Raw genomic sequence first — 23,663 nt, 5'->3', positions numbered from 1 at the left:
GGTACGCGCGTATTTGGAGGACACCGGCAGAGATTTGGCAGGGAAGTCGCCGAATTGTACGTCATTAATAGCTTGGTCACTAACGTCGCTTCGGCTTCTCTATCTAGCCCTTTCCGACAGGCAGATGAAATTCCTCCGTCCCGAACTGGGCGGAAGGGACCAGAGGCCTTGAGGGAAGGCCACGAATAACTCGTTTTTCCCCCTCCTTCTCTTTTAACCCCTCCCCCCTCCTTTTTCCTTCTCTGCTCCCCCCCGATCCTGCTCGATGGCCGTCGTTTGAACGGAGACGAAATAAATGTTGGTGAGAGTTGAAAGAGTTGTAAGCGTCTGCTTTCTTCCCAAATTTTGTTTATTCTTTCCGATTTTTTAAGTATAATTACCAACACGCTCGTTTTTAATGTGAAATCCGGTCGCTGTAGCTATTTTACTATACGAAGTTGGTACTGGTGTGGGCCTTTAGCGACAATTAGTGGAATTCTGGAATAATAAATAAAAACATGCTCTCCTGGCGCAATAGACGCAGTGGTTGAGTTGCCAGCTGACTCCACTGCTATTGAAGTAACAAGGCAAAGATACGCTAGTTGATCATTTACTGAGATAAAACAACAGAGCGCTAAAGGCTGATTTTGGAGTAGCCATAAATATTCTAAGAATGCGAACCACTTCATAACGGCAGCCACGAGCGAGAGTTCGATGTTTGGTACAGCCTGTCGGTACAGCCCAAAGAGGGAGAACGGCAACCTCCCTGTTTGTCGTCTGCTAGCAGAGTCGGGCGCGTGCCCTTTCTCGTTTTACCCCGCCGATCCTGCTGAATTTCCCGGATGTGTGGAGAGGGTGCTGTGGTCTAACAAAATGGCGCCGCCCTGAGAGAACTAAATGGAATGGTCTATAAGCTCCCTACGGAAGCCAGAGTTGCGCATCTGTTTTCCACGTGCCGCCGCGCCGCTATTCGCCGAGATCCGATCACGTGAGGAGCAGACTCAAATGCCGTGCAGGAAAGTAGACGTTGCGTGCGTCCCGGCGTACGTTCCCCTGCTTCAGTCAGATCCTCATCTGAATTCAGTCAGATGAGGAGCAGGATCAACATGCCATGCAGGAAAGACAGCGCTACGGGGATGAGCACGCAACTCTGGCTCCCATAGGGAGCCTATACAGGAACTCTGCAAGCACTGGTACCACAGATCGAGCAGCACCTACCTCTCCATGCTTATGCCGGAAACTCTCAGCCTCGGGGTTCGGCCGTGGTTGGCGCCAGGCATGTAGCAAGTGGGGGGGCCCATTGGGCTTGGCCCCCCCCCCCCCCCCGAAATCTTCCATTTTGCTGGGGCCTCCTGCCCCCCTCCCCCTCATACAGTATTTTGTCATAGGCGGCCCCGGCCCCCCCCCCCCCCCCCCCCCCCTTTGCCCGAAACAAAATCCTGGCTACATGCCTGGTTGGCACGGTCTCACGCGTCGAAATGCAGCAGTGTCCTGTGAGCAGTTAGAAACAATCTCGCTCACCAGGGCGTGCACAACTACATCCTCTCTTTTCCAGAGTGAGGGTGAAAACCGGATTTTAAGCCTTGTTCGACTTCTTACTAACTGTGCAGCGATATTACCAATTCTAAGCAGTCGCAAGAGATTAAAATCTGTTTTTGCACCCTCCGGTCATAAGCAGTCACAAGTTTGTGAAACAGCCATTACAAACGTTTCATTTCAGTTAATTTATACCGCTAAAACGATATCAGTTTTGAGCAGTCAAAGCAGGATCAATCGAAACTTCAAGTTCAGACCAACATCCTTTTGCGAGTTCTTAATAGAGTATTTGCACGTCTAGGTTTCTCCCTGAGCACAGGATTAAACGTCATCGAGCTCTAAACTCACGTGCTCCGCATCACGAATGTTCTCAAATCCCCCCAGCTCGTGGGGAGCCGAGGGGAATTTGTGACCGGCCGACAGAATATCTGTTGTTTCGTCAGAGCGACCAGGCCTCCCCTTTGTCCCCCTGCTTTTAGGAAGGTACAGCAGTTAACAACAATTAGGTGGGCGCCTTTTTAAAAAAAAATTAATATGCTTTTTGTTTGACGAGTTTCCGAAGGTCGCCAGCACATTCGAAAAAGGAAAGACTCCGGCAACTCCGACTCGGTTGTGCGAATGCTCGCTTGATATTTCTGCACTGCCTCCTCCTTCTCGCAGCTCTACGACATACCCAATTTTCTCCAGCATTAATGATCTCTCTTGAGATACCCCGTCACCATTATGCAAATTTACAAGGCGATCAAAAGCCTTTTAGCTGCACGAGCAGTTTCTTTGAAGCTCACTACCCATACAGGCATTGTATTCGAATGACTTGTCTTCCTTTTTTCTTAAAGGGGCACTAAGCCAATGTCTGCGAAAGTCTATTTACGGTCATAAATGTGGACGTCTCTGCAATAGTTCCCGAGGAATCGATTTCTGATGCCGATTTAAGTAGCAATAGCTGCTTAAATTGGTTAAGTGCTTCTTTAATTTTTTAACAGACAATTGCTAACCAACAGATTAAAGCAGGCTCCTCTGTTCCATGCAATTTGCTCCGTAATCAGTCGGTCAACTTGACCGTCAAACTATATCTTCGATCTGATATAGATGTTTGGTATACTATCCCCATCACGTGAGCGGACAGGTGAAATAGCTGCAAGGCTATGTCCTTTTTATCAAAGTAGACCATCTTCTGTGGTGAAGCTAAGGTTCTTGAGAGGCAGGTGCTTTCTTGTGGCCCTTGTGGGTTGCTCTTCACACGTCCGTTTGTAGAGCAAGGTTTAGCATGGTGACGGGGTATCTTTTTTGGTGGTAGTCTTTATCCGTGCCACAGTTTTCAAGGGCATAAGAGCATTATTTGGTTGACTGACACTTAACTTGGTATTGTGAGTCAAGTAGATTGTCATGGCTGTGCTCATCTTCTTTGTCAATGCTTTCAAAATATTGAGAGGTTATTGTCTGATTGGCCACTAATTGTAACTTGGCTTTGTTACAATTTTTTGTCCTCTGATTCTGAGTTATCAGGTTGTAAACCAGACCGAGGTGCCTGCAATTTGACAGGCTTACTGTTCTGCAAGGTCCATCAATCTTAACAATACCTAGGTGGTTGAGATGAATCTTCAAAGCTCTACTCTAATTATTTGTATGATTTTATTATTTTTGTTGTTCTAAGTGATGGCTTCTTTTATGCTTTGTATTTTCAGAAGTGGGCCTTCAACTCCTTCAGCTGGTGCTGCAAGCCTGCTGGCACAACTTGTGGCCCAGGTACCAGAATGAAGAGCTGAAAGCACTGTTCGAGTGAGAGGACCAGTGGCCCTTGCGCAGCCCGAAAACCGGACCGGGCAGTCATCAGAGCTATTTATGTTCCACTTCCATTAGCTCCAGGATGTTTCGTTGGCACCCTTTAATGGTTTCCATCCGTGACGTCACAAACAGAATTTCCCTTGTCCTGATTGGCAATATTTGCCTCTAACTCCCTGTAATTGGCAGGATTTCCCTCCCCGTTAGCCGGCATTTGGGTAAGCATTATCAGTATACAGGAAGCTATGGTTCGGCGGATTGCAAACCTCAACTACAGCGACGCTTTTTGTCGTGCACGTTGCTAATAGTCTGCGTCACTAGTTGTGTGCAGTGCAAGCGAAGCAACGCCAGGCAAAAAAAAAAGGGCAAGCACTAGGAAGGCTGGACAGAAGAAGAGGGCGAGGCGAGAAAGAGAAAGCACTAAGAACGTTAGAGAGGAGGGTAGGTTTCTCGCCTCCCCAACCTTTCTAGTGCTTGGCCTTTCTCCCCTCGTCTGGTGTTGCCTTCGTCTGTCCTTCACGTAATTATAGTCTGTTACAACTCAAGAATGTAAGGAAAGGGAAAGGAAGGCCGGGGAGGAGGAAGCAGACAAATTGCTGGAGAGGAGAGGAGGAAGTTTTTCCCTCTCCTATCTAGCATTCCGTCTGCTTCCTCCTCCCTGCCTTCCTTTCCCTCGCCCCATCTTCTTGAGCTGTAACTTACTATAATGAAACGGTATAGGGGACATGTTGCTTTTTGAAACAATCAAGACTCATGAAAGATTGATAAGAGCCTGTTGGTATGGTTATTTTAATCTTTAGTGGAATAGACCGATCTTACCTAGCGTTCAGTGCATGTGTGAAGCCGCCATAACTTTAGTTCACAAGAGGCAGGTGGCAGTGCTTGAGGCACCTCGTGCCGTCTCGCACTTTGCACGCGCAGAGCTCCAGCGAGGTGTGGGCACATGCAGAAAGACGAAAGTTCCCTTGATGCATAGGAGCAGCAGTGGCTTAGCCAAACTGGCCTGTGAAATCAGTCTATTACAACTAAAAAAATTGAAATTATTTGTATAAGTTGGGCAATTCCTTGTTATGTATTTGCCAAATATAATTGTTAGGTGTACATCCTTTAAAGGAATGTTGAAGCGAAATTTTGATTTCGGGAAACAACGCAGAAGCGCTAGGCGGGACGCTATAAACCTGAAAGCATCACGCATAAAGCGATATTTCTAACGGATGGTTGTATTTTTGTGAAAGAAGAGCATGCTTGAACAATGGCCAAAAAGGCCCGTGGTGTCGCGATTCTGGTTTCCTCCTCTTCTCACTTTGACTCCGCGAGGACGCGAAAAGGGAAAGAAGCAAAGCCGTTTCCCCCCCTCCTCAACTATTCTGCAGGAAACACGATGTCGCGATTCTCACTCATCGCATCCGCTTTATGAGTGGTTCTTAGGGGTTGGTGGCGCCCCGTTGAACACTCCTGCTACCTTATTTTGTGAAATCTAAATTTCTGTTCCTTTCCTTTAAGACCTGTTCACATTGACACTACACCTGTGCTGCCAAGTTCTTAATCTTGGTGGAGCTTTTAAAGTACTGCATTAAGTCGGTTTGGGGATGCATCACGCTACGATTTACTACAGAGGTGCCCGAAGGTATTGGAATCACTGCATCAAAAGCTCAAAGAACAAGCTTACCTGAGTAAAAGGTAAAAAAATGACTATTTTTTTCTACCTACGGCGCCCGTCTGCTAACTGTGCACCCTTTGTCTGGCTCAATAACTGACAGATGGCGACATCAACCCTAGCGGCTTGTAGCTGCTCAGCAGCCGCCCAGTCACACAAAAATCAGACAACCATTTTGAGTCATAAATGGTGCACACTTTTTCGGTGCTATAATTGTCAGAACATTATTTTATTTTCGCCCCCAATAAATCACATTAAATGGACACAAAATAATCAAACCGATGGTTCGTTGAGTTAGTTCAGCTACATGTGGTGTGCTTTTGGCGTGACCGTGGAGCTACTGAACTGCCATAAGGCGTCGGTGCCGTTGCCGCCATCTGCCGGTTGTTGTGCTAGTCGGAGGGTGCGCATATACTAGCACACTGGTGCCATAGGTAGCCAAACCAGTTCTTTTACTTTTTACTCGGGTAAGTTCATTCTTTGAAATTTTTTCTGCGATGCTTTCACCACCTTCAGGCACCTCTCTGGTAAATCGTAGTGCGATACATTGTGAAGCCAATTTATGCGGTGATTTGAAAGGCTTCACCCAGATTCGGGGCATTACAATAGTGCAGTACTATTAGTAAGTGCTGGGAATAGTGCTGATTTTGCTCTTTGTTAATGATCTGATGCTCATACACTGCTGTATCAGTACTAAGTTAAGTTCAAGTCAGCACTGTTTTACTGTTGATTTAGCTCTGTGCCGTATATGTGAGCTATCCCTTATAGTCGTTTCTCAAAAAGTTGATAACTCTTGCATGTTTGCAGTGCACACGATTATGATAATGGGAGGGCTTTTGCTTCTTCTGCCTAGTGATTGTGCGAGAGTGAAGAAAATTATAGTTTGTAGGAGTAAATCGCTAGAAATGTATACTAATTTCAATTTCTTAAGCTTACATGCAGCAAGACAGGTATCCTACAGTTTTTGCAATAGGTCGTTTTGTTTGGTTTGACTTTTTAAAAGCTTGCAATAAGCTGTCAACTTTTCCGGCTTTGAAAATTTTTACATGCTTGATGACATTTTTGCAGGACTGCCACTCACTCTTAAAGTTACTGAGACTATGAAACGATGGAAAAGGAAACTAGCACAGAAAGGTAGATAGTTATAAACATGTTTGATGTGAACTGTTGAAAATAAGGGTGTACCTTGGTCTTTCTTTTTTTTTTTTTTAAAGGTTATTACAACAAAATTTTAGCACTAATTGTATTGTCTAAATTTTAACCATGTTCTGCCCACACCACGGAGTCACCGATTTTTTTTGCTAAAAAAGACGCCGAAACATTATTTAAATAAACCAAATACTGTCACGTCACACCACATAAAAGCAGCACCGCTACACGGGAACATGGTGGCAGGCTGTGTGCGCCCGAGCCCTGTCTAACTTGGCTGAACCGGTTTTCTTTTTTCTCCCTTGCCTATTCAACTCCTGCGGAGAGCGAGCAGGGACAACTCGAACGGCCAGCTTGTAGTGCATTGACATCATCAAGTGGCGAAGCTCACAGCCACGCCAGCCCCCATATAGCCTTGACTGCAGGAGAACCAGACGTCACGAACGTGTAAGCTCATAACCACGCCAGCCCCCACGTAGCTTTGACTGAAAAAGAACCAGACGTCGCAAACATGATGCATATCGGGAGATCTTCTGAGACACTAGTTTTAGATGTTTTGTGTCTTTTTGAGCAAAAAAATTGCTGTCTCCACTGTATGGTCAAAACATGGTTGACATTTAGACAATAAAATAGGCACTACAATTTCGTTGCTATATCACTTTAAAACCATTCTGCCCTTTTACCATATTTTTAATATCAGTAGTATTGATATTGCTTTGAAGAAACTGTCTTCAATTCACTTTTTGAGAAAAGTCCACTCCCCACCTGGTTTGCAAGGTTCATACGATAACGTCGGAAACATCTGTTGTGTTGATTGTGAGTACATTTTAACTTAAAGGGATACTGAACTGTGAAATCGGGTCGACGTTTTTGGTCTTAATCGCAAGAATGGCACGTCATTTAATTTTTACTGGCGCTGGTAAAGCGAAAATACCACGTAAATTTTAATAAACCGGAAAATAAGCATTTTAAGGTGCCCCTGGTGAGCGTCTCCGGAACCTCGCTTCGTGACGTCAAAGACCTCAGAGACCTCGCGCAGCTGCCTCAGGAGACGCGAAAAATCACAACTTTGTTGGTCTGCTGTCACCTGTGACCTGCCGCGTTTACCTCGAGCTCGGTGGCGTGGTTATGGCGACACGTGCGTACGACAAGAGCGGCAGCAGCAGCAGCAGTAGCTGCAGCGGGAGCGACGCAGTACCGTCGGATGAGGAGCGCGAGCACCTGCCAGCGAAGAGGCGTAAGGTGCTGCCTTACGCCTGCGACCCGTCCGCGACGTCGGACAGTAATGAAACTTCAACGGAGCCAGCAGCGGAGTCCTCGCCAGACGCTCTGCCGCGAAGTGACAGGCGGCGGCTACTCAACACACGCTGGTAAGAACACGCGCACATGGCGCAGCGTATGTCTTGCATAGGCCCGGGAGAGCGATTGTTTTGGGGTTGCGCGAAGTTGACTTGCAGCCTCGAAGAACCGATTGTTTTGGGGTTGCGCGAAGTTGACTTGTAGCCTCGAAGAACCGATGATAAATGGGGTTTTATATATTATGTTATCAGGTGTACTAGTGACTGACATGTTCTTGGTATCGCCGAGCGGCGGCGAGTAAGCTCCAACCTGAACTTATCGGCTCCATCGTTTGGGCTACAGAAAGATGCGCCTCCTTTTGCTAGAAACTGTCAGTGCTAAGGCAGGGGCTACCCGTGCACCTGTCCCGCGAAGGCGCGTTAGAAATTGAAGATGCATCAGCTGCGTGCGGGCTTGAACCTGCACGTAGTGCCGATACACCGTCGAAGTACTCACGTGCGCGCTGTACGTTTTTTTTTTTTTTTTTTTTTTTTTTTTTTATTATGCACGTGTTTGCGCAATGCTGGGCCCCAGGTTGGGCACTCAGGCCTTTGTGGCATGGGCAGCACTGCTTTTTTGCGGCCCTCTATGCCTGGGTCAAAGATTCCGGAATATGAATAAAGTATTACTATATTATTATACGCAAAAATGTAGCTGCTGTATAGTGACTGCATCGTGGTTGTGGATACTCCCAAAAGGCATCTGAGGCTTGAGCAGTGTTTGGGTGACACAATTGGATTGAGAAAAGAGGCAAAGTGTGTAGCCACACCAGTGCCCACACAGCATTACAGAAATGTTGACATATGCACTAATTCACGTTTCTACCTTTGGGAAACAGGTGCTGCTGCGAATCCCGGTGTGGCACCATGTCCACACCAGTGGAAAGTGTGTGCTGCAAGGAGCAGTGCAAGGTCAAAGAGAAGGCTGGGAGCCTTCCCTGCATCACGGCACACAGGCTCTTCGAGCTGTACTGCCTGGACAGGGATATCCTGGACCTAGAGTACAGGAAGCTGAGAGTCTGCCGGCCTCTCAGCACAAGAAACATAAAGGAGATAAATGCGTACGTACAGTGAAACTAAATTACTATACTTTTTTACTATCATGTGCACCGCTTTGTAAATAAAGGGAGGATGCAAAGCGAGATTTGCATTAGATGAACCAGAAAAGGCAGTGCCTCAATGTTGGCAATTGAAGTTTCCGACACAGGCAGGTTCTTATTGGTGGCCTGAAAAACATACCCAAAATTTAGAAGCAAACCATTCATTACATGCTTGCTCGCTCGAATATGCATGTTTTAATGAAACTACAGCTTGTGGCGTCTTGCTGCTGGCCATCGAACTAAAAACAATGAATGCCTTCTAGTTCCAAGTGGATACCTGGCAGTGTAACTAAATAACTTTATTATGTTATCATTGCAGTAAGTACAGGTACACGGCATACTGCCAATTTGTTTGGTGGATACACGGAAGGCTCGGAAAGGAGAACCGGGTCACCTTGCCCAGCTGCGTGGTGACCAGGGTCCGCAAAGAGTTCCCCGCCCCGAACCCTGCAGACTACACGGGCTTCAAGCAGTCAAAGTGCTGAGTAAGTTTGCATGCTATCTACCTTCAAACCTCCTAATTATGTATCTTTTCCTACCAAGCACTTGGGAGCAACAGCTTGCACGAGCAGTACATAATTAATGTTAGAATGAAGAGATCAATATTTGACATATAAGAAACTCACTGTTTATTGCAAACTAACCAATTTTTTACTTTACAAACAATGTGTAACAACGATCACAGACTGGAGACGAGGAAATGGGCCAGAGACGTTTTGAAAAGGAGCTCATGGCAAGGAGCTAGTGGCCTGGGAGCGCATGGCCCAGGGCTTGTGCTCGGAACACATGAGATTGACACGTCAGATCGAACTGCTTTGTTGCTTGTGCATAGTGTAAATAAATGTTTGCATCAACGTAACCAACAATGACCACCAGAAGTTCATGCATTTTGTGCGGAAACCCGCTACGTAACGATTCGACGAAGGGAATCTGGTAGACCGAAGCAATACCTATCGAACGACAGAAGCAACGTTCCATCGAGACAAGACTGAAAGATCATGGACATCCTCAAGAAGAAACGGAAGACTCTGCAAACACAAGTAACTAAACTCCTCAGCGAGGCAAAAGAATTATTTCAGCTGACTCCAGCAGTCATCGATGACCTAGAGATTTTGATTGAGTGCATAAGCCTCTCTCGGGATCAACTCGGCCATGTAGATGCCGCGATCGAGCCTTTGATTACCGAAAGAGACGTGAAAATGGAGTTCACGCCAATCATAGATTATACTGACAAGATTGTCACATGCCTCACGAAGCTCAGAAAGAAGGCGAAGGGCGTGGAGAACAGCCAACGAGCAAGTGGTCCCTCGAACGATTGGAGAGCAACAGCCGTAGAAAGTCAAGCTTCCAAAATTAGAATTTATCAAGTTCAACGGCAACCGGAAGAATTGGCAAGCATTCTGGGAGTGAAACCACAATCCACGAGAATCCGGAACTGACTCCATCGAAAAAGTTCAATTATCTGAGATCAGCGCTTACCGGAGATGGATCAGCTGCCATCCGAAACTACAGCCAACCGCTCAATGCTATGCGGACGCGATCGACCTTCAACAGCAGCGGTTCGGCAAGCAAGAGACTCTGGTACACAACCACATGGAAAGTCTGATGGACATCCAGAAGGTACCACTACAGGGCAATGCCCGAACCCTGCGTCGTTTGTACGACAGTCTTCAGGCGCACATCTGGGGACTTGGAGCACTGGGTGTGGGCGAGGAATCCTACTGCGCCATGCTCTACTCGCTCCTACTGCGAGCACTACCGAAGGACATGTCCCTGGATTACAACCGGAAGATGTCGTTGGAGGACACCAAGAACGCCACCGCAGTGACGGGCACCAGTCCCGAGTCTCCAACAGAGAATGTTCATCTAAGAGCTCTACAGACTCTACTCAAATTTATTCAAATTGAAGTCGAGAGCTGGGAAAGGACGTCAGAGGAACAAGAGGACGACTTTGGCGGTAAGCCTGCAATTCGTTTCCCTAAACAAGAACTGCCGAAGAAACTTTCAAACTACACAAACCTTCGAAACTCTACCGCAGCGGCCTTGTATGGCAAGACTGAAGGCTTAGAGTGTTAGTTCTGCAAATCCGAAGAACACGCCACACCTGACTGCAACGCCAATATTGAGCTCACTGAGAAAAAAAAACAAAGATTACAGGCTGGCAACAGATGCTTTCGTTGCACAAAAGCAAACCACACGGCGAGAATGTGCCGAAGCACGCCGTGTTGCACCAGGTGTCAAGGATGGCATGCGCCTACTATGTGTGACCCGGATTACGTACTGGAACGACTTTTCGCGGTGAATAAAACAGAAAGCGAAGATAAAACACCGGTCAGTCTTCAGATCAATGAAAAGAACTGCAAGCCAGCAGTGTTCTTGCAGACGGTGACCGCATGGGCCGAGAACAAAAACAAAAGAAGACTATCCCGAATTCTTTTTGACAGCAGCAGTCAACGTTCCTTCATTACGGAGGAGCTGTCCCAGAGACTCGGTTGCAAACAACTCGGGATGGAGATCCTCACGTTCGGCGTGTTCAGAGGCGAAAGCACCGAACGTATGTTTCGCAGGGTGCAGCTTACTTTGCGGGACCAACGGTACTACGAAAAATATGAAATCGACATGCTAGAAACACCTACCATCTGCGAACAAAATCTCCCGAGCCCAGATTAATCCATCGTCGCGACATTAAAGGAGCTCGGTTGCTTAGTAGGAGATGCCATGACCGGACTGGAACATCGGGGCATCGATATCCTGCTTGGCCCGGATCACTACTGGGAGTACATCATTGGAAAGATTCACCGACAGAGGAAGCTTGACTGCAGTGCAGCCCGTATTCGGATGGGCGGTTCAGGGACAAAAAGGGTCAAGCTCCCGGGTTATTAGTTGCTCCAGGGTGGTCATGCGGAGAACGGCGGTCCAAGAGCCCGAACCCATGCCAAGCCTCAAGCAATTCTGGGAACTTCAGAGGATGGGTGTCATCGACGCATCGGTGGACGATCCTTCGGACAACGATGTCATGCGAGACTCCGAAACTATGATCGCCAAGACCAATGGGAGGTGCGAAGTCGGCCTTCCATAGAGGGCAGACATCAGGTTGGCAAATGACAAGGTTGCTGGAATGCCACAGAAGAACTGCAATGTGTGACATGGCACCACCTGCCGGGAAAGGAGAACCCCGCCGACCTCATGTCACGAGGTCTGACCACCTTGGATTGGTCTCCACTCCACTCTGTTGTTCGGGGACCAGTTGGTTGCCGCTGCCAGCTAAAGAATGGCCCAAGGAGAAGCGCGAGGAGCCACCTCGATATAAGCTCGAGGAGAGGGGACCGAGAGCTGACATATTGGACATTTCAACACCATCTGCAACGTTGCTTGATGTCACCGCATTCAGCTCAGCTTCAAAACTCAACAGAACAAGAGTGTGGATGTTTCGATTCCTTCACAACGTTAGGTCAACGGGAAAACAATCGGGGCCTCTGACTGCAGAGGAAATCCAAGGAGCGCGGACATATTGGCTAAAAGCTAATATCGGCGTTTGCCGCCAAGCTTCGACGTGCGACCAGCAGAACCGAGACCCCATCCACTTCTCTTCGAGACTTCAGTAGTTTCATCAACCAAGAGGTAGTGCTTCGCATAAGAGGGCGACTCCGATCGAACAACATGACATACGATGAACGAAACCCTATCGTACTACTGAAAGAGCATCGATATTCCACGGTACTTGTGATCGACGCTCACAGGATGGTGTTACACGCAGGAGTAAGACACACTCCAGTCCAGCTCCGCGAGAGGTATTGGATCCTTCGGGGTACGAGAGCTGGTGAAGAAGATGCTGCGCTGTGTGTAACGTGCCAGCGATTTAGTGCTATTCCGGCGAGTGCTCCAGCGGGACCTCTGCTGCGTACGAGAACGATGCAGGCTGAACCTTTCGAGGTAGTTGGTGTAGATTTTGCAGGACTGCTGTACATACAGGCAAAGGACGTCGTACATCACGCTGTTCACTTGTCCAGTGGCGCGGGTGGTCCACTTGGAGCTCGTACCAGACGTTTCAACGAGAAGTTTTCTTGTAGCTGCCTGTAAGTTTGTGTCATGGAGGGGACTTTGCCGCATCATCTACTCAAACAATGCGCTAACCTTCAAGCGAGCCTCCAGAGACCTGGCAGAACTTCGGAAGATCCTACGACACTCAGAAGTGGTGAATCACTTCGCCAATGCAACCATCGAGGGGAGTTTTATTGTTGAGCGTGCTCCTTGGTGGGGAGGATTCTACGAGCGACTGGTTTGATACGTGAAGGTGGGACTAAGAAAAGTGATCAGGAGAAAAACTATGAACGCAGCAGAAGAGTTGTCCACAGTCCTATGCGAAATTGAGGCGATGCTAAATTCTTGTCCCCCAACATTCGTTTACAATGAGCTTGACGAAGGCCAGCCGCTCACACCGACTAGCTTTTTCAGGGGAGGACGACTGACAGCACTTCCAGTGGCTGAAAGAGAAGACTTTGCGTCGTCTCCAGAGATGCTCCGAGAAATATGGAAACAAAGGAAAGCATTCTTTAACAGGCTCTGGGTAACGGGAGGTCAGACTACCCGAGAGAACTTCGATCTGCCCTTGAAACAAAAGGCCAGCAATCGCCACGTCTGGAGGTGGGCGGGCTCGTCCTTCTGAAGGAACAGCTCCCACGTTTACTCCGGAAGATAGGAAGAGTTGAAAAGGTTTTCTGTGGGCGAGACGGCAGGATTTTTGCATGTATAGTGCGCCCGGCCAGGGGCAGTCTTCTGAAAAGACCAACTTCTCTATCCGCTAGAGATAACAAATTTAAAATGGGGTAACACCCATTCGGTGGGGAGTCTGTACCAACAATCGGAGACCTAAGACGAGAAAATGGGCCACAGACGTTTTGAAATGGCGGCCGGGGGCTCGTGCTCGGAACAGATGCGATTGACACGTCAGATCGAACTGCTTTGCTGCTTGTGCATAGTGTAAATAAATGTTTCAAGTTCCTGCACAATGTACTGTCAGGGAAAAATGATATGCAAACAGAGGAGCGCGTGGCTTGCGGTACAGGTTGCGCTGCCTGGAAGTGAGCCTAGGGGCGAAGGTGCGTGGCCTACTCCGATATGTTTATGCTCTCCGCTTGGCGCTCCCTAAGCTTCATCAGTGCGTCTCTTAGGGCACTGAAAGCTACCACCTCTATCTTTGCTCGCTCCGAGAGAGTGCGCGCTTTAGCTGCTACAAGCAGCAAGCTTCCTTGTGCCGCATGCGCCGAGTGAGCAAAGATAGTGGTGATAGCTTTCAGTGCACTAAGAGGCGCACTGCTGAAGCTTGGGGAGTGCCGAGCGAAGGGCGTAAACTCATCGGGTAGGCCATGCACCCTCGCCCCTAGGCTCGCTTCCAGGCGGCGCAGCTTGTACCGCAAGCCACGCGTTCTTCTGTTCGCATTTGATTTTTCCCCGACAGTACATGTTCCTTCAGCTTCAGCTTAGCAGTTGAACCGGGAACGGTGGTTAGAGATGAGCAGGTCCTTGTTGGGGCGTTCATATCCACTGGACAGAGTTGGGGGAGCCTCGACACAGTTGGCCTTTCGTGCAGCTCGGTACGACGGGTAGTGGCAATTGAGGGCGAGGGTTTCCTTCATGAGCTCTTGTACATAGGCTGAAATTAAGACTAGATGTTAGAAGCTGGTAGTTGTACTCGTTTTGACATCTTACCGTATGTGCAGGGCCCTTTCATGGGAGATGCAATTGGCCTCTTTGTTTGTTTAGGCCGCTTGACCAGGAACCTTTTTTTGCCTTCCTTAGTAGTCGCCTGTGGCCTGTCGCTGTTTTCGTTGAAATGCAGCGCTGCCACAAAGACTCTGAAAAGTTAAGACTTTAGCGGGCACATGCAAACAATTGGTTAGCTTGCATACCTTGCCTGCATGCTCTCGTAACCGAAGTGTGTCGACTTCGGTGCGAACTGGTTCACAGTGCTGTGAAAGCACTCAGTTGCGTAGGTTTGCGCTGAGGTTGAGAGCTGCGGGATGTCCTTCAGCAGTGGCTTTGACAGCACGATGCTCTTTAGCTTGTCGTGTGCCTGAAGTCCTGGATAAAGTAGGACACTTGTATTACAGACTGTGTGGTTTCAAATCTGCTATTACAACAATAACACTAAGGCTCATAAGAAAAAGTAGTAGTTTTGTGTAATTAAATTAAAAATATATGATATCCAGAGGTTAATAAAAGGGTTAGAGCTGATGAGAACAGATTAAATTGGGTAAGTTTAATAGGCTGCTACCAGTCCTGCTTACTGCCCGTGTTTATGATGCCTAGATTTTTTTATCGAATAGACCAAGCGATGCCGATTTTAATTTTGCAAAGGCATGATGCACCAAATCGTCATGCTTGGTTGACTCGTGTGCCCGAACATGTAAGCACAGGTCCCAGCGGTCCGTATAAACACCGCGCGGTAACGATGCACGCGGAAGAAAGCTGAAGCTACCACCTATCGGCTCACTCCCCTCTACCAGCAGTCATAGGTTCTTCCCTGGCTGCCACACGGAATAAACAGTATAGAGAGCCAGTAAACTTGCCACATTCATAATCAGACACCTTGAAACTAAGAACCAGTACAACAACTTGGTTGAAATTGTTAAAGAATTCAACCTGAGGCCAATTCAAAAGTTTTATGTGTGAGCAAATTGCGGTTCCACTAGAAAAGGCACACCAGGGCCCGTTTGCTTGAAGCGCTAACTATGGCTACAAGTTGACTGCAGTACCTAGGCGAGGGATTTTGAAATCACGCGACTGGCTCGGTAGAGATGCGGGGAAACATGGCAGTGCCCCGGTGAGTTAGCGCTGCTCGCTTTGGAACTAATATGTCGTTGTAGCTGCAGTATCGGGTGCGTTAATCAGCAACGAATGGTGCAGGAGCCTTCACTTTGCCTTACCTCACTTAAATCGCAAAGCATGAGCAATGACCTTGCCACATTTTTTAGTCTTTCCATTCTGGCCATTTCTAAGCCTAAATGAATGCGATAATTGTCAGCATGGCAACGTCTTTGGAAAACGGATTGCCTTGACTGAATCGGCCGGGTATTCATACCACACAAAAGCAGACAGCGTCGCAGCAGACCTTTTTCTAAATACCCAAGCATTGAGGAGAACGCTGAAAGTGTAATTCTATGGTCCACGAGCGCTGGTCTTCCTCTTATAAACGATTCAAAGTAAATAATCATAAGGCTTTGACAAGCATGCGTGCAAGGCAAAATTTGTTTTGTGGGCAGACCAGCATGTCTGCCCACATCTCATTGCGCAATGTGTGGCACTGCTATCGGCCGGACCTGTTTGTTTGCAAACATGAGTTGGTGTATACTTCACAGCATCACTTGGTATGAAACACTAACATGTCAACACTGTTAATATGCTATGGTCTACTTGCCCTCAGGAAGCCACTTTTTCTTCCCCAGGTCTCCGTGCTGGCACCTTGGATACAGGGGGTCGGCATGTTCGTGCAAGTCAGCCACGTGTCCCACCAGGGAAGTCCACTTAGGAAGGATCTCCTCTGGCGCTCCATCGCTGGATTCCGCACACCAATAGAGGTGCTTGACAGTTGCCTGCACCCAGTCTTGGAGTCCCACAAGGGATTTGAGTTTCCCAGCTGAGACCATGCGTTTCTTGATGCCTGAAAAATGAAGCATTGTATTCATTCTGCTAAGCACCAAGCTTACATTGCCAGAAACAACAGCTTGACAAAATAAAGAGTTCATAATTATGAACACCAAAAACAAGAAAAACCCAATCCTGCCCCATTTTCTCAAGTATAAAAAAAAAACATGGCGATACCTCACTCTAGGACACTTTACTTTTTAGACGCTTTCGTCGAGTGTAAAGTTTGTGCCTGCTGTCTTCGATGCTGCGCAAATAGTTACGGGACGGAAGAAACATCAAAACCCAAGCAGTTTGGGCTCCAAGTCGGCATGCGCATGGCCTGGTGAGCGAGATCGTTCCCAACCGCTCTGGGGACGCCACCTCGCCCAACCTTGCCAACCGCGACCGGACCCTGAGGCCGAAAGGCTCTGGCACAGCCAGGAACGGCACCGAGGTTGGAGCTCCTCTTTCTGCCTAGCATGCAGTGCTCAGAGCTATCGGCGTCTGTCCTTGCACTGAAGGCTCTAGGGACTCCTTCGGACACGAAGGTCCTATTTCGCGAGGCCTGGACAAGGGCCGCTTTACCGAGCAGATTTGCTATATGTCGCTCACATAGTTTGACAATAAAAGCTTGCGGTTCTTCTCTGAAGAAAATATTGCGGGCGACCACACGGACTGCTCTCCGCCGCCGCCGAGGGTGGCTGCCGCCATGTTCTCAGCTGTTCGCTTGCTCCCAGAGCGGGTGCCTTCCCATAATCCTCCCCGATCCAAATTGCGATGCAACCTCCATTTACATGTTTTGAATAAATGTGCATTCGCCATCTCAATCCACCTCTGTCTAGCGACTTGAATGCGATGCGCTCTCCTACTGTATTGTTTGTTTACATCACCGCATTGAATGCGACAACTGGATTCGATGCGACTAAGCCGCATTCATGTAAACACGGCTTATGTTTCAGCTTATATTGTACTGCAGCGAAAACTAGAAGCGCAAGCTCATGGCCTTGGCAGCTGCTCCTGCTGCACGAGAGCTTGTGCCGCCGAGCAGTTGCCATACAGCAAGGAGCTCCCGCTTGTAGCCTTTCCTGCAGTACAACATATGCAGAAACAAAGTATAGTGACAGGCAAGGGTAGGAGTGTTCTGCAATTAAATGTTTTTTTTGTTTTTGCATAACCTGGAACCCCGATTACTTATGGCTCACCTTTTGCAACGTGCCAGCAGTCGAACATGTGCCGAATCTGGGGGTACCACTTGGCAAGGAATGACTTGATCATGGAGTGGCGATCAGTGATGATTCCTCCCACAGTCAATCCATTGGCTTCACAAATCAGTAGAGTCCTTTTCAGGCCCTCGAGCTCCATTGCCCAGCTGCCCTTCGTTTCGTTGGACTGAAGTGACAAATAAAACATTGCATTATCACACCGAACATGAAGTATCCAGAACGAAGTCAACTAGAGCTGTTGAATGAGACAACCCATGTCTGAAACAAGTTGTTTTCGCCATTCATTTTCAATTAATTACAGAAAGGTTTCATTCCAGAAGAACAGAAGCATCAGAACATTTATAGCAGGGGAAATTTACCTGCACTGTTTCCACATGGAGAACCTTCTTCGTTGACACGTCGACGACGGTGTATGTTCCATATTTTGCTGAGTGCCCGGGGGAGTCTGACCGCCCATCACCAGCGAGGACCAGTTCTCGTCCACTTGCTTGCTCGAAGAGCTCGTTTTGTTTCCTGTTCCACACCTGGAAGTTTATTTGCAAAGACTTTTGTAAACAAACATAAATCCTGAACATGCTTTTCATTTCACCTATAAGTATACTGCAAGCTTCTTTTCTTTATGTGAACGTCCATGGAAGTTCAGCATTTAAGTTTGAATCCCAGTAAATGCGATCAAAGCATTGACAAATTGTAATTCGTCTTTCTTTCTTTTCAAAATGAGGGGATGAAATGCTCCGAGTCGTGAGTATAAATATTGAAGGCACATATGCACTACTAGGTAGATTGGCAAAACACTTTTTTACTTTCTATTATCTATGCAAGGGCTAGTTGATGAATAGCTTTTGACATTTTCCGTATTGAAACTCAAGAAGCATAGTTTTGCACTTATGTAGGTCGCATACACCCCTGCCTGTTCAGGTCTTGTTCCCCTCGTAGCAATCAACAAGGACAGTTTGGCTGCCGAGGAGCCGCCTTCTCAAGAGCGGGCTCGTTTTTTTAACCTTGAAGAAATGCCACCCCGTATAAAAAATAGAGTACTCGCCGATTAATCTTTACGATCGGCCTGGGAAACATTTATTTTTGATTCTTTTACTTATTCCCCAAATCAAAATCTGCCCTTTACACTGTACACTTATCCAGTAGGTGCAATCAGTCACGAAGCAGGAGAATAAGAATTAATTAAAAACGTTGCCTCCACGTTTAGAAACACATAGGGCGACAATTCACCCACATGGAATGCGGCGAGTCTTCGAGCTTGAAGTATGTGCCATGAACCCTGTATATACTTGCTTTGCCCACACAGTTGGTACCTTTCCACCCCAGGAGTGTGGTAAAAATAGGTGCAGAGGAACAGAGGACATCTCAGCTCTCCCTATTTACAATATTTTCCAGCACATAAGTTGTTTCTTTCCTCAAATTCCTGTCACTGCATCTTACACAGAGGTGCGACTTACACCACTTTTTTTGCAAGTATAAGCCATAGCTGTGCAAGGCCGTATCAAAGTTACAACAAAGGAGAATCGGCAGAGCCTGTAGTTTGTATGGCATCGCACAGACCTAGATCCATTAGATGTAGCCTCGGGTGCTGCAGTGTATTGAATCGTACAGACCTAGATCCATTAGATGTGGCCTTCGGGTCGGCGGATCAGCTTTTCCTTACAATTGGAACCTTGGCAATATGCCGGCTTCCAGCAGAGCTTACAGCCGGCCATATCAGAACAAATTTCCCACGGTAGTTCGCAAGAACATTGAAGCTGGCTCTTACTTGTGCTTATATTACAATATACATATGACAGCTTATCAATGCAGTTTTGCCTTGCAGCCCGTATAAAGATGTGCCACCTATAGACGTTTGCAAGTACGGCCTCGGGGCGCCGCCACCTTGCCCAGTTGGAGTGCACTTGGGCGCATTAAATTCGATTACGATGCCTCACTAAGGTGTCGTAATCAGACTATGGCCGCGCCCAAGCACAACCCAACTCGGCAAGATGGAGGCACCCTGAAGACGCACTTGCAAACATGTATATATCAAGCTTTCTGTAAAAACAGCCGTTTATAGGAGTGTGTGACTTGTAGACAGAAACATATGGTGCTTCCTACGCATGTACTACACCATTCAGGATCCCATAGGAGTGCTGAGCCTGAAATATTGGCACCTAAAATAAACCTCTCACAGGAAAGGAAAGGCTTGAAAACGTGCCATACCTGTCTGATCGCTGGTAGAAGGAAGGCACCCTGAATCTTAAAGTATGTCTCGTACGATAAACAGGGCACGCCCATCTGGTGGAGGAGCCTCAGCACTTTTTTGACGATGCTCCCAGAGAAGAGCGTTGCTGCAGCTAGGAGCACATCGCCCAGGGCCCTCCTATTCACTGATGGTTGGCTGGTCCAGGTGTGTTGGTGGCCATTGTTGCACATTCTGTGCACCCGGAGACATGTCCCTCTGATCTTCTTCTCTGTGATGCGGCACAGTGCAGTGCACTCGGGACAATTACCTAGTAGCTCGTCCAAACAAGACTCGAAAACAATAAACTTTCGTTCCGAGACGTAGTCGATGCTTTTGCTGCTCTCATGCTGACTGGGTGCGCTGTCAGATGCAGTGTTCTGCTGTGCATCCCTGGAATAAAAAAAGAAAAGAAAAAAGCAACCTCTTACACACCCTCTCATACTCGTCACTAAAGATGACATATATCCGACTGATACCAACCTCAGAAAGCCGGTGTCGGACATCATCATGAGGAAGCTAGCGTCAGAGGGGAGGTATAGGCTGTCTGCTTCCACGTGTGGCTCTGGCAGCTCCGTGGGACACTCTTCAACAGACTCTTCCTGGCCTGCACTGGGCAGCTCATTGTTTATTGTTGGCAGCTGTGGTGGGTCCGGTGGTGGAGCTGGTTGTCTGCGCACTGGCGGCTGCGGCGACAGAGTCAGCCCTTCAGGCAACATCCAATCTAATGGAGCCTGGGGGACATGATTTGGTGAGGAGCATCGTGGTGTCACGAGGACAGGATTCGTTTGGGACTTTCGTGATGAAGTCTTCAAGGTGACTTGTATGCCTGTGCCATCATAACGTGTTACAACGATCTGAACAATGCTGCCTTCTGTGAAATTTCTTCTTGCAGATACATACCTCGATTTCTGTAGATGCCCGAGGTCTGCGTAGCAGCGTTCCGAAGGTCAGGTTGAGCCTGTTTGGCATTACTGATGGAGGGGGCTGTTCACAGCAGAGGAAATAAAGTGTCTTTCAAAACAAAATCATCCTTGGCTCATGTAATCAGCAATAGGCTAGATTACCCTAATTTGGCAGAATTCAGTACTAAAATATGTCAGCCGAGTAGTTTCAATTGGCGCACATACCTGAACTCGAACAAGGTTCTTCGATGCCAGCATTTGCATCATGCATCGGTTCATGTCCAGAGTCAGGACCTTGCTCAGTGTCGTCACCAGAAGGGGTTGACGATGTGCTGACTTCTTCAGCGATGAGTGTGGCCTTTGCTTGTGCCGGTGCCTCCAGCAATTCAGCAATTATCTATAAATGATAGGCATAAAAACTTATAACATGCAAACAAACACACTGTCAATATGCTGCTAACACCCAGGTTCTGCTCAAATGAGGGTGACTGGCCCAAGCCCTTATCTTCGTTAGGCTCATGTCACTCTGTGTACCCTCCTCATCTTGACTTTGCTTGAACTGGTAAGCAAATCACACCGTCAAGTGCACAGTCATGAACACTAAGGTGAAACGGTCGAATGACGACCGAGGTTAATTAGTGGCCTTGCCTCGAGTCGAGAAATTGAACAACACTTGTAATAACCTCTTGATTGGGGTGCAATTGTCATAAATGGCCAGCTGGTGTTCTTAGTGAACTTTATAAATAAACACCACATTCCGCGAGATTAAGACAGAGTAACTCAGCAAAAGATTTCGCAGTGTTTATTTTTGTTCTAAATTGGCACGCGTTTAGCAGCATCTATTTTTGGCACTAGAATTGATTTTTGCTGCAATTTAATTCCATACACCACCAGGTTTTTAGGCATTCTCGGCACTTGTCGACGTGAAGCATTACTGCGAGCATGTATTCAATGTATGGGAAGAACATAGACGAAACAAGATATTATAAACCGGCACACTGTTTACAAAAAAGCCTGCATTTGCCCACACCAGGTGTGGGGACTGTGCGAACGCAGAAACCGAATTCACGTGAAGTGAAGCCTCTGCGCCTGCGCAGTGCCGTCAAGAGTGCCACCACAGCTGCGTGACGTCAGGGCCGCGTGTTGGTCTATAACTAAGATATCGTCATAGTAATCAGAAATATAAACAAGGGGTGGAAATATGTACCATAACAAGGTTCTCATTAAAAAAAACTGCAGCGCTCTTTTTCATTTATTTTCCGCAGTTGAGAGAAACTGCCTTCCAGGTTAACACTGAACAGATGAAGCGACAGCAGCTTGACCACCTCATCAGGGAGAGCAGACCAGAGAGGAAAATGAGTTTTCCAAAACAGAATGATGTATACAGGCACACTTTTCTAAATGGCGTGGCACTCATACTGTGAGTACCCTATTCCGAAATTCAACAGCATCTCCTTATGCGCCACAATGAAGAATAGCACATGCTCAAGATGCCGCGGAGTTTGCACATCCTGCTCAAGCTCGGAATATACCCGCTGCAAACCAAAAGGAAGTACGTAGATCATCAATTAACCATTCTCCCAGGAATGGTTCAGCTCGGTCCTATGTGCCATTTTCAGGTAGCCCAAATCAAAATTCGATATTTATTGGTTTATGCCAAATTTCTCAAATTAAAATTAGCTGGCATTTATCAGTAGTAATAAAGATAAATACCAGCCTTCACAACTGAGCCAAAGGTGCCGGCGCAAGCTCGTAGCTTCAAAGCAAGTTTCTAGCAAATGAGCCCGAAAACCGAGTGCCGTCGCCGCAGCTACTATACTCCGTTTCACCTTATGTTGTACCGCAACGAAGGCAAGAATCGCGAGCTCACAGCGTAGGCAGCTGCCTACGCTGTGAGCTCGCAGGAAAGGCTACAAGCTCGAGCTTGTAGCCTTTCCTGCGGTACATCATAAGGTGAAACAGAGTACAGCTGCAGTCTCGCCATGTACACGATACCGACAGTGGAGCACCTGCGATTGGCGGCAACCTTTCGTCCGGCTAAGGGCACGATAGCGAACACGGATATAGTACACACTTACCCTGCGCGACGCTGCTAGCGAAAACGCGATCTCGGCGTTTCTCCGCGCTCGTCCTCAAAGGCGAGTTAGCAGGCTTGCGCTAACAGCGTCGCGCAATGTACTACGCTAATCTCACGACCACTCGTATTCGTGCTTTCCTCTCAGAAACAAGCAGAAAAATATTTTAGTAACTGCGCTCACCTCTTTCCGTCGCCGTTTTTCCACGGCGCCGCTGTGCCGCTCTCGCTTGCGTTTTCGCGTGAAGAGCGATGGCACCACGTCAGGCTTCAAATAGGCCTGTTTTACAGGCAAGCCCAGACTTTGCAGTAACTTCGGGCTCGTCTTGTAGTCCTCGTCTTCGAAGTGCTCCGTGCAAAGACAATCGCCTTTGGCGGGCTTCCATGTTGGCTGGGAAGGACGGGCCGCGCGAATCCACAGCTTCCGCAACGTGGGCTCACTCGGAAACTTGTGCGCAGGCCTGCCGCTGTAACATACGCTGTTCGAGCAGTCTTGTGCAGCGCAGTACCGCGGCATAATTATTGAAGAAACTGGCTCAGAATGAGGAACACTCGGCGCGGTTCTCCATTAGGACTGCAGCGGGACAACCGAGTCTGCCAAGGAGCGAGAGGTCTGTGACGTCAGTTCCGCTAGGGCTCCTCCGCGGTGGCGTCAATCGCACCGGCGGCTTCCGGCCGACGGATTGCTCGAACGCGGCTCTTCAATCAAAGAAATATAATAATCCGATCACCATCCCTTGGTATGGTCTTGATTTTTAGGTATAGTAACGTCCCGGGCAGCTCGTCCGGGGCTTATTTTGAAAAGTTCAGATATCGGTTCAGTATCCCTTTAAATGCTTGTGCTTTTTTTGTTACAGGTCCCTTCCAGCACTACGCAGGAAAGAGAATGGCCAACAGCGGACTGATTGCGGGAAGAGTAATTGCATCTGCCGCTACTACATATAACGAGCAAGCTGCGACGTCTAAGAAGGAGCAGTCAGAGTGTTTAACATAAATAAGCTGAGGTGAAAAATCTGTGACTCTCATATTATGTTTTATCAAATTCTGTCAAGTTTGAGGTAATTTATTTCA

General features: G+C 47.7%; 2 protein-coding genes across 2 annotated transcripts; one reads left to right on the top strand and one right to left on the bottom strand.

Annotated features, from left to right (window-relative positions):
- The first annotated feature begins 6,910 nt into the window (after nt 1-6,910).
- Nucleotides 6,911-16,306, top strand: LOC115314925 (P2X purinoceptor 7-like). Its single transcript, XM_029974031.3, has 4 exons — nt 6,911-7,473; nt 8,280-8,501; nt 8,860-9,025; nt 15,986-16,306. The coding sequence occupies exons 1-3, from the start codon at nt 7,232-7,234 to the stop codon at nt 9,023-9,025; spliced, it is 630 nt and encodes a 209-aa protein (XP_029829891.2). The 5' UTR covers nt 6,911-7,231; the 3' UTR covers nt 15,986-16,306.
- On the bottom strand, nt 13,981-23,403 carry LOC115314916. Its single transcript, XM_040218826.3, has 11 exons — nt 22,777-23,403; nt 20,744-20,915; nt 20,517-20,600; nt 20,097-20,442; nt 19,595-20,006; nt 17,749-17,913; nt 17,369-17,555; nt 15,958-16,200; nt 14,450-14,621; nt 14,250-14,395; nt 13,981-14,193 (listed from the first exon to the last, which is right to left on the bottom strand). Exons 1-11 carry the CDS (start codon nt 23,107-23,109, stop codon nt 14,021-14,023), a joined length of 2,433 nt encoding a protein of 810 aa, XP_040074760.1. The 5' UTR covers nt 23,110-23,403; the 3' UTR covers nt 13,981-14,020.
- Between the last annotated feature and the right edge of the window lie 260 nt (nt 23,404-23,663).

The sequence above is a fragment of the Ixodes scapularis genome, unplaced genomic scaffold (assembly GCF_016920785.2).
Source record: "Ixodes scapularis isolate PalLabHiFi unplaced genomic scaffold, ASM1692078v2 PGA_scaffold8__174_contigs__length_109621045, whole genome shotgun sequence".
Lineage (NCBI taxonomy): Eukaryota > Metazoa > Arthropoda > Arachnida > Ixodida > Ixodidae > Ixodes > Ixodes scapularis.
This window is presented reverse-complemented; position numbering and strand designations above follow the sequence as displayed.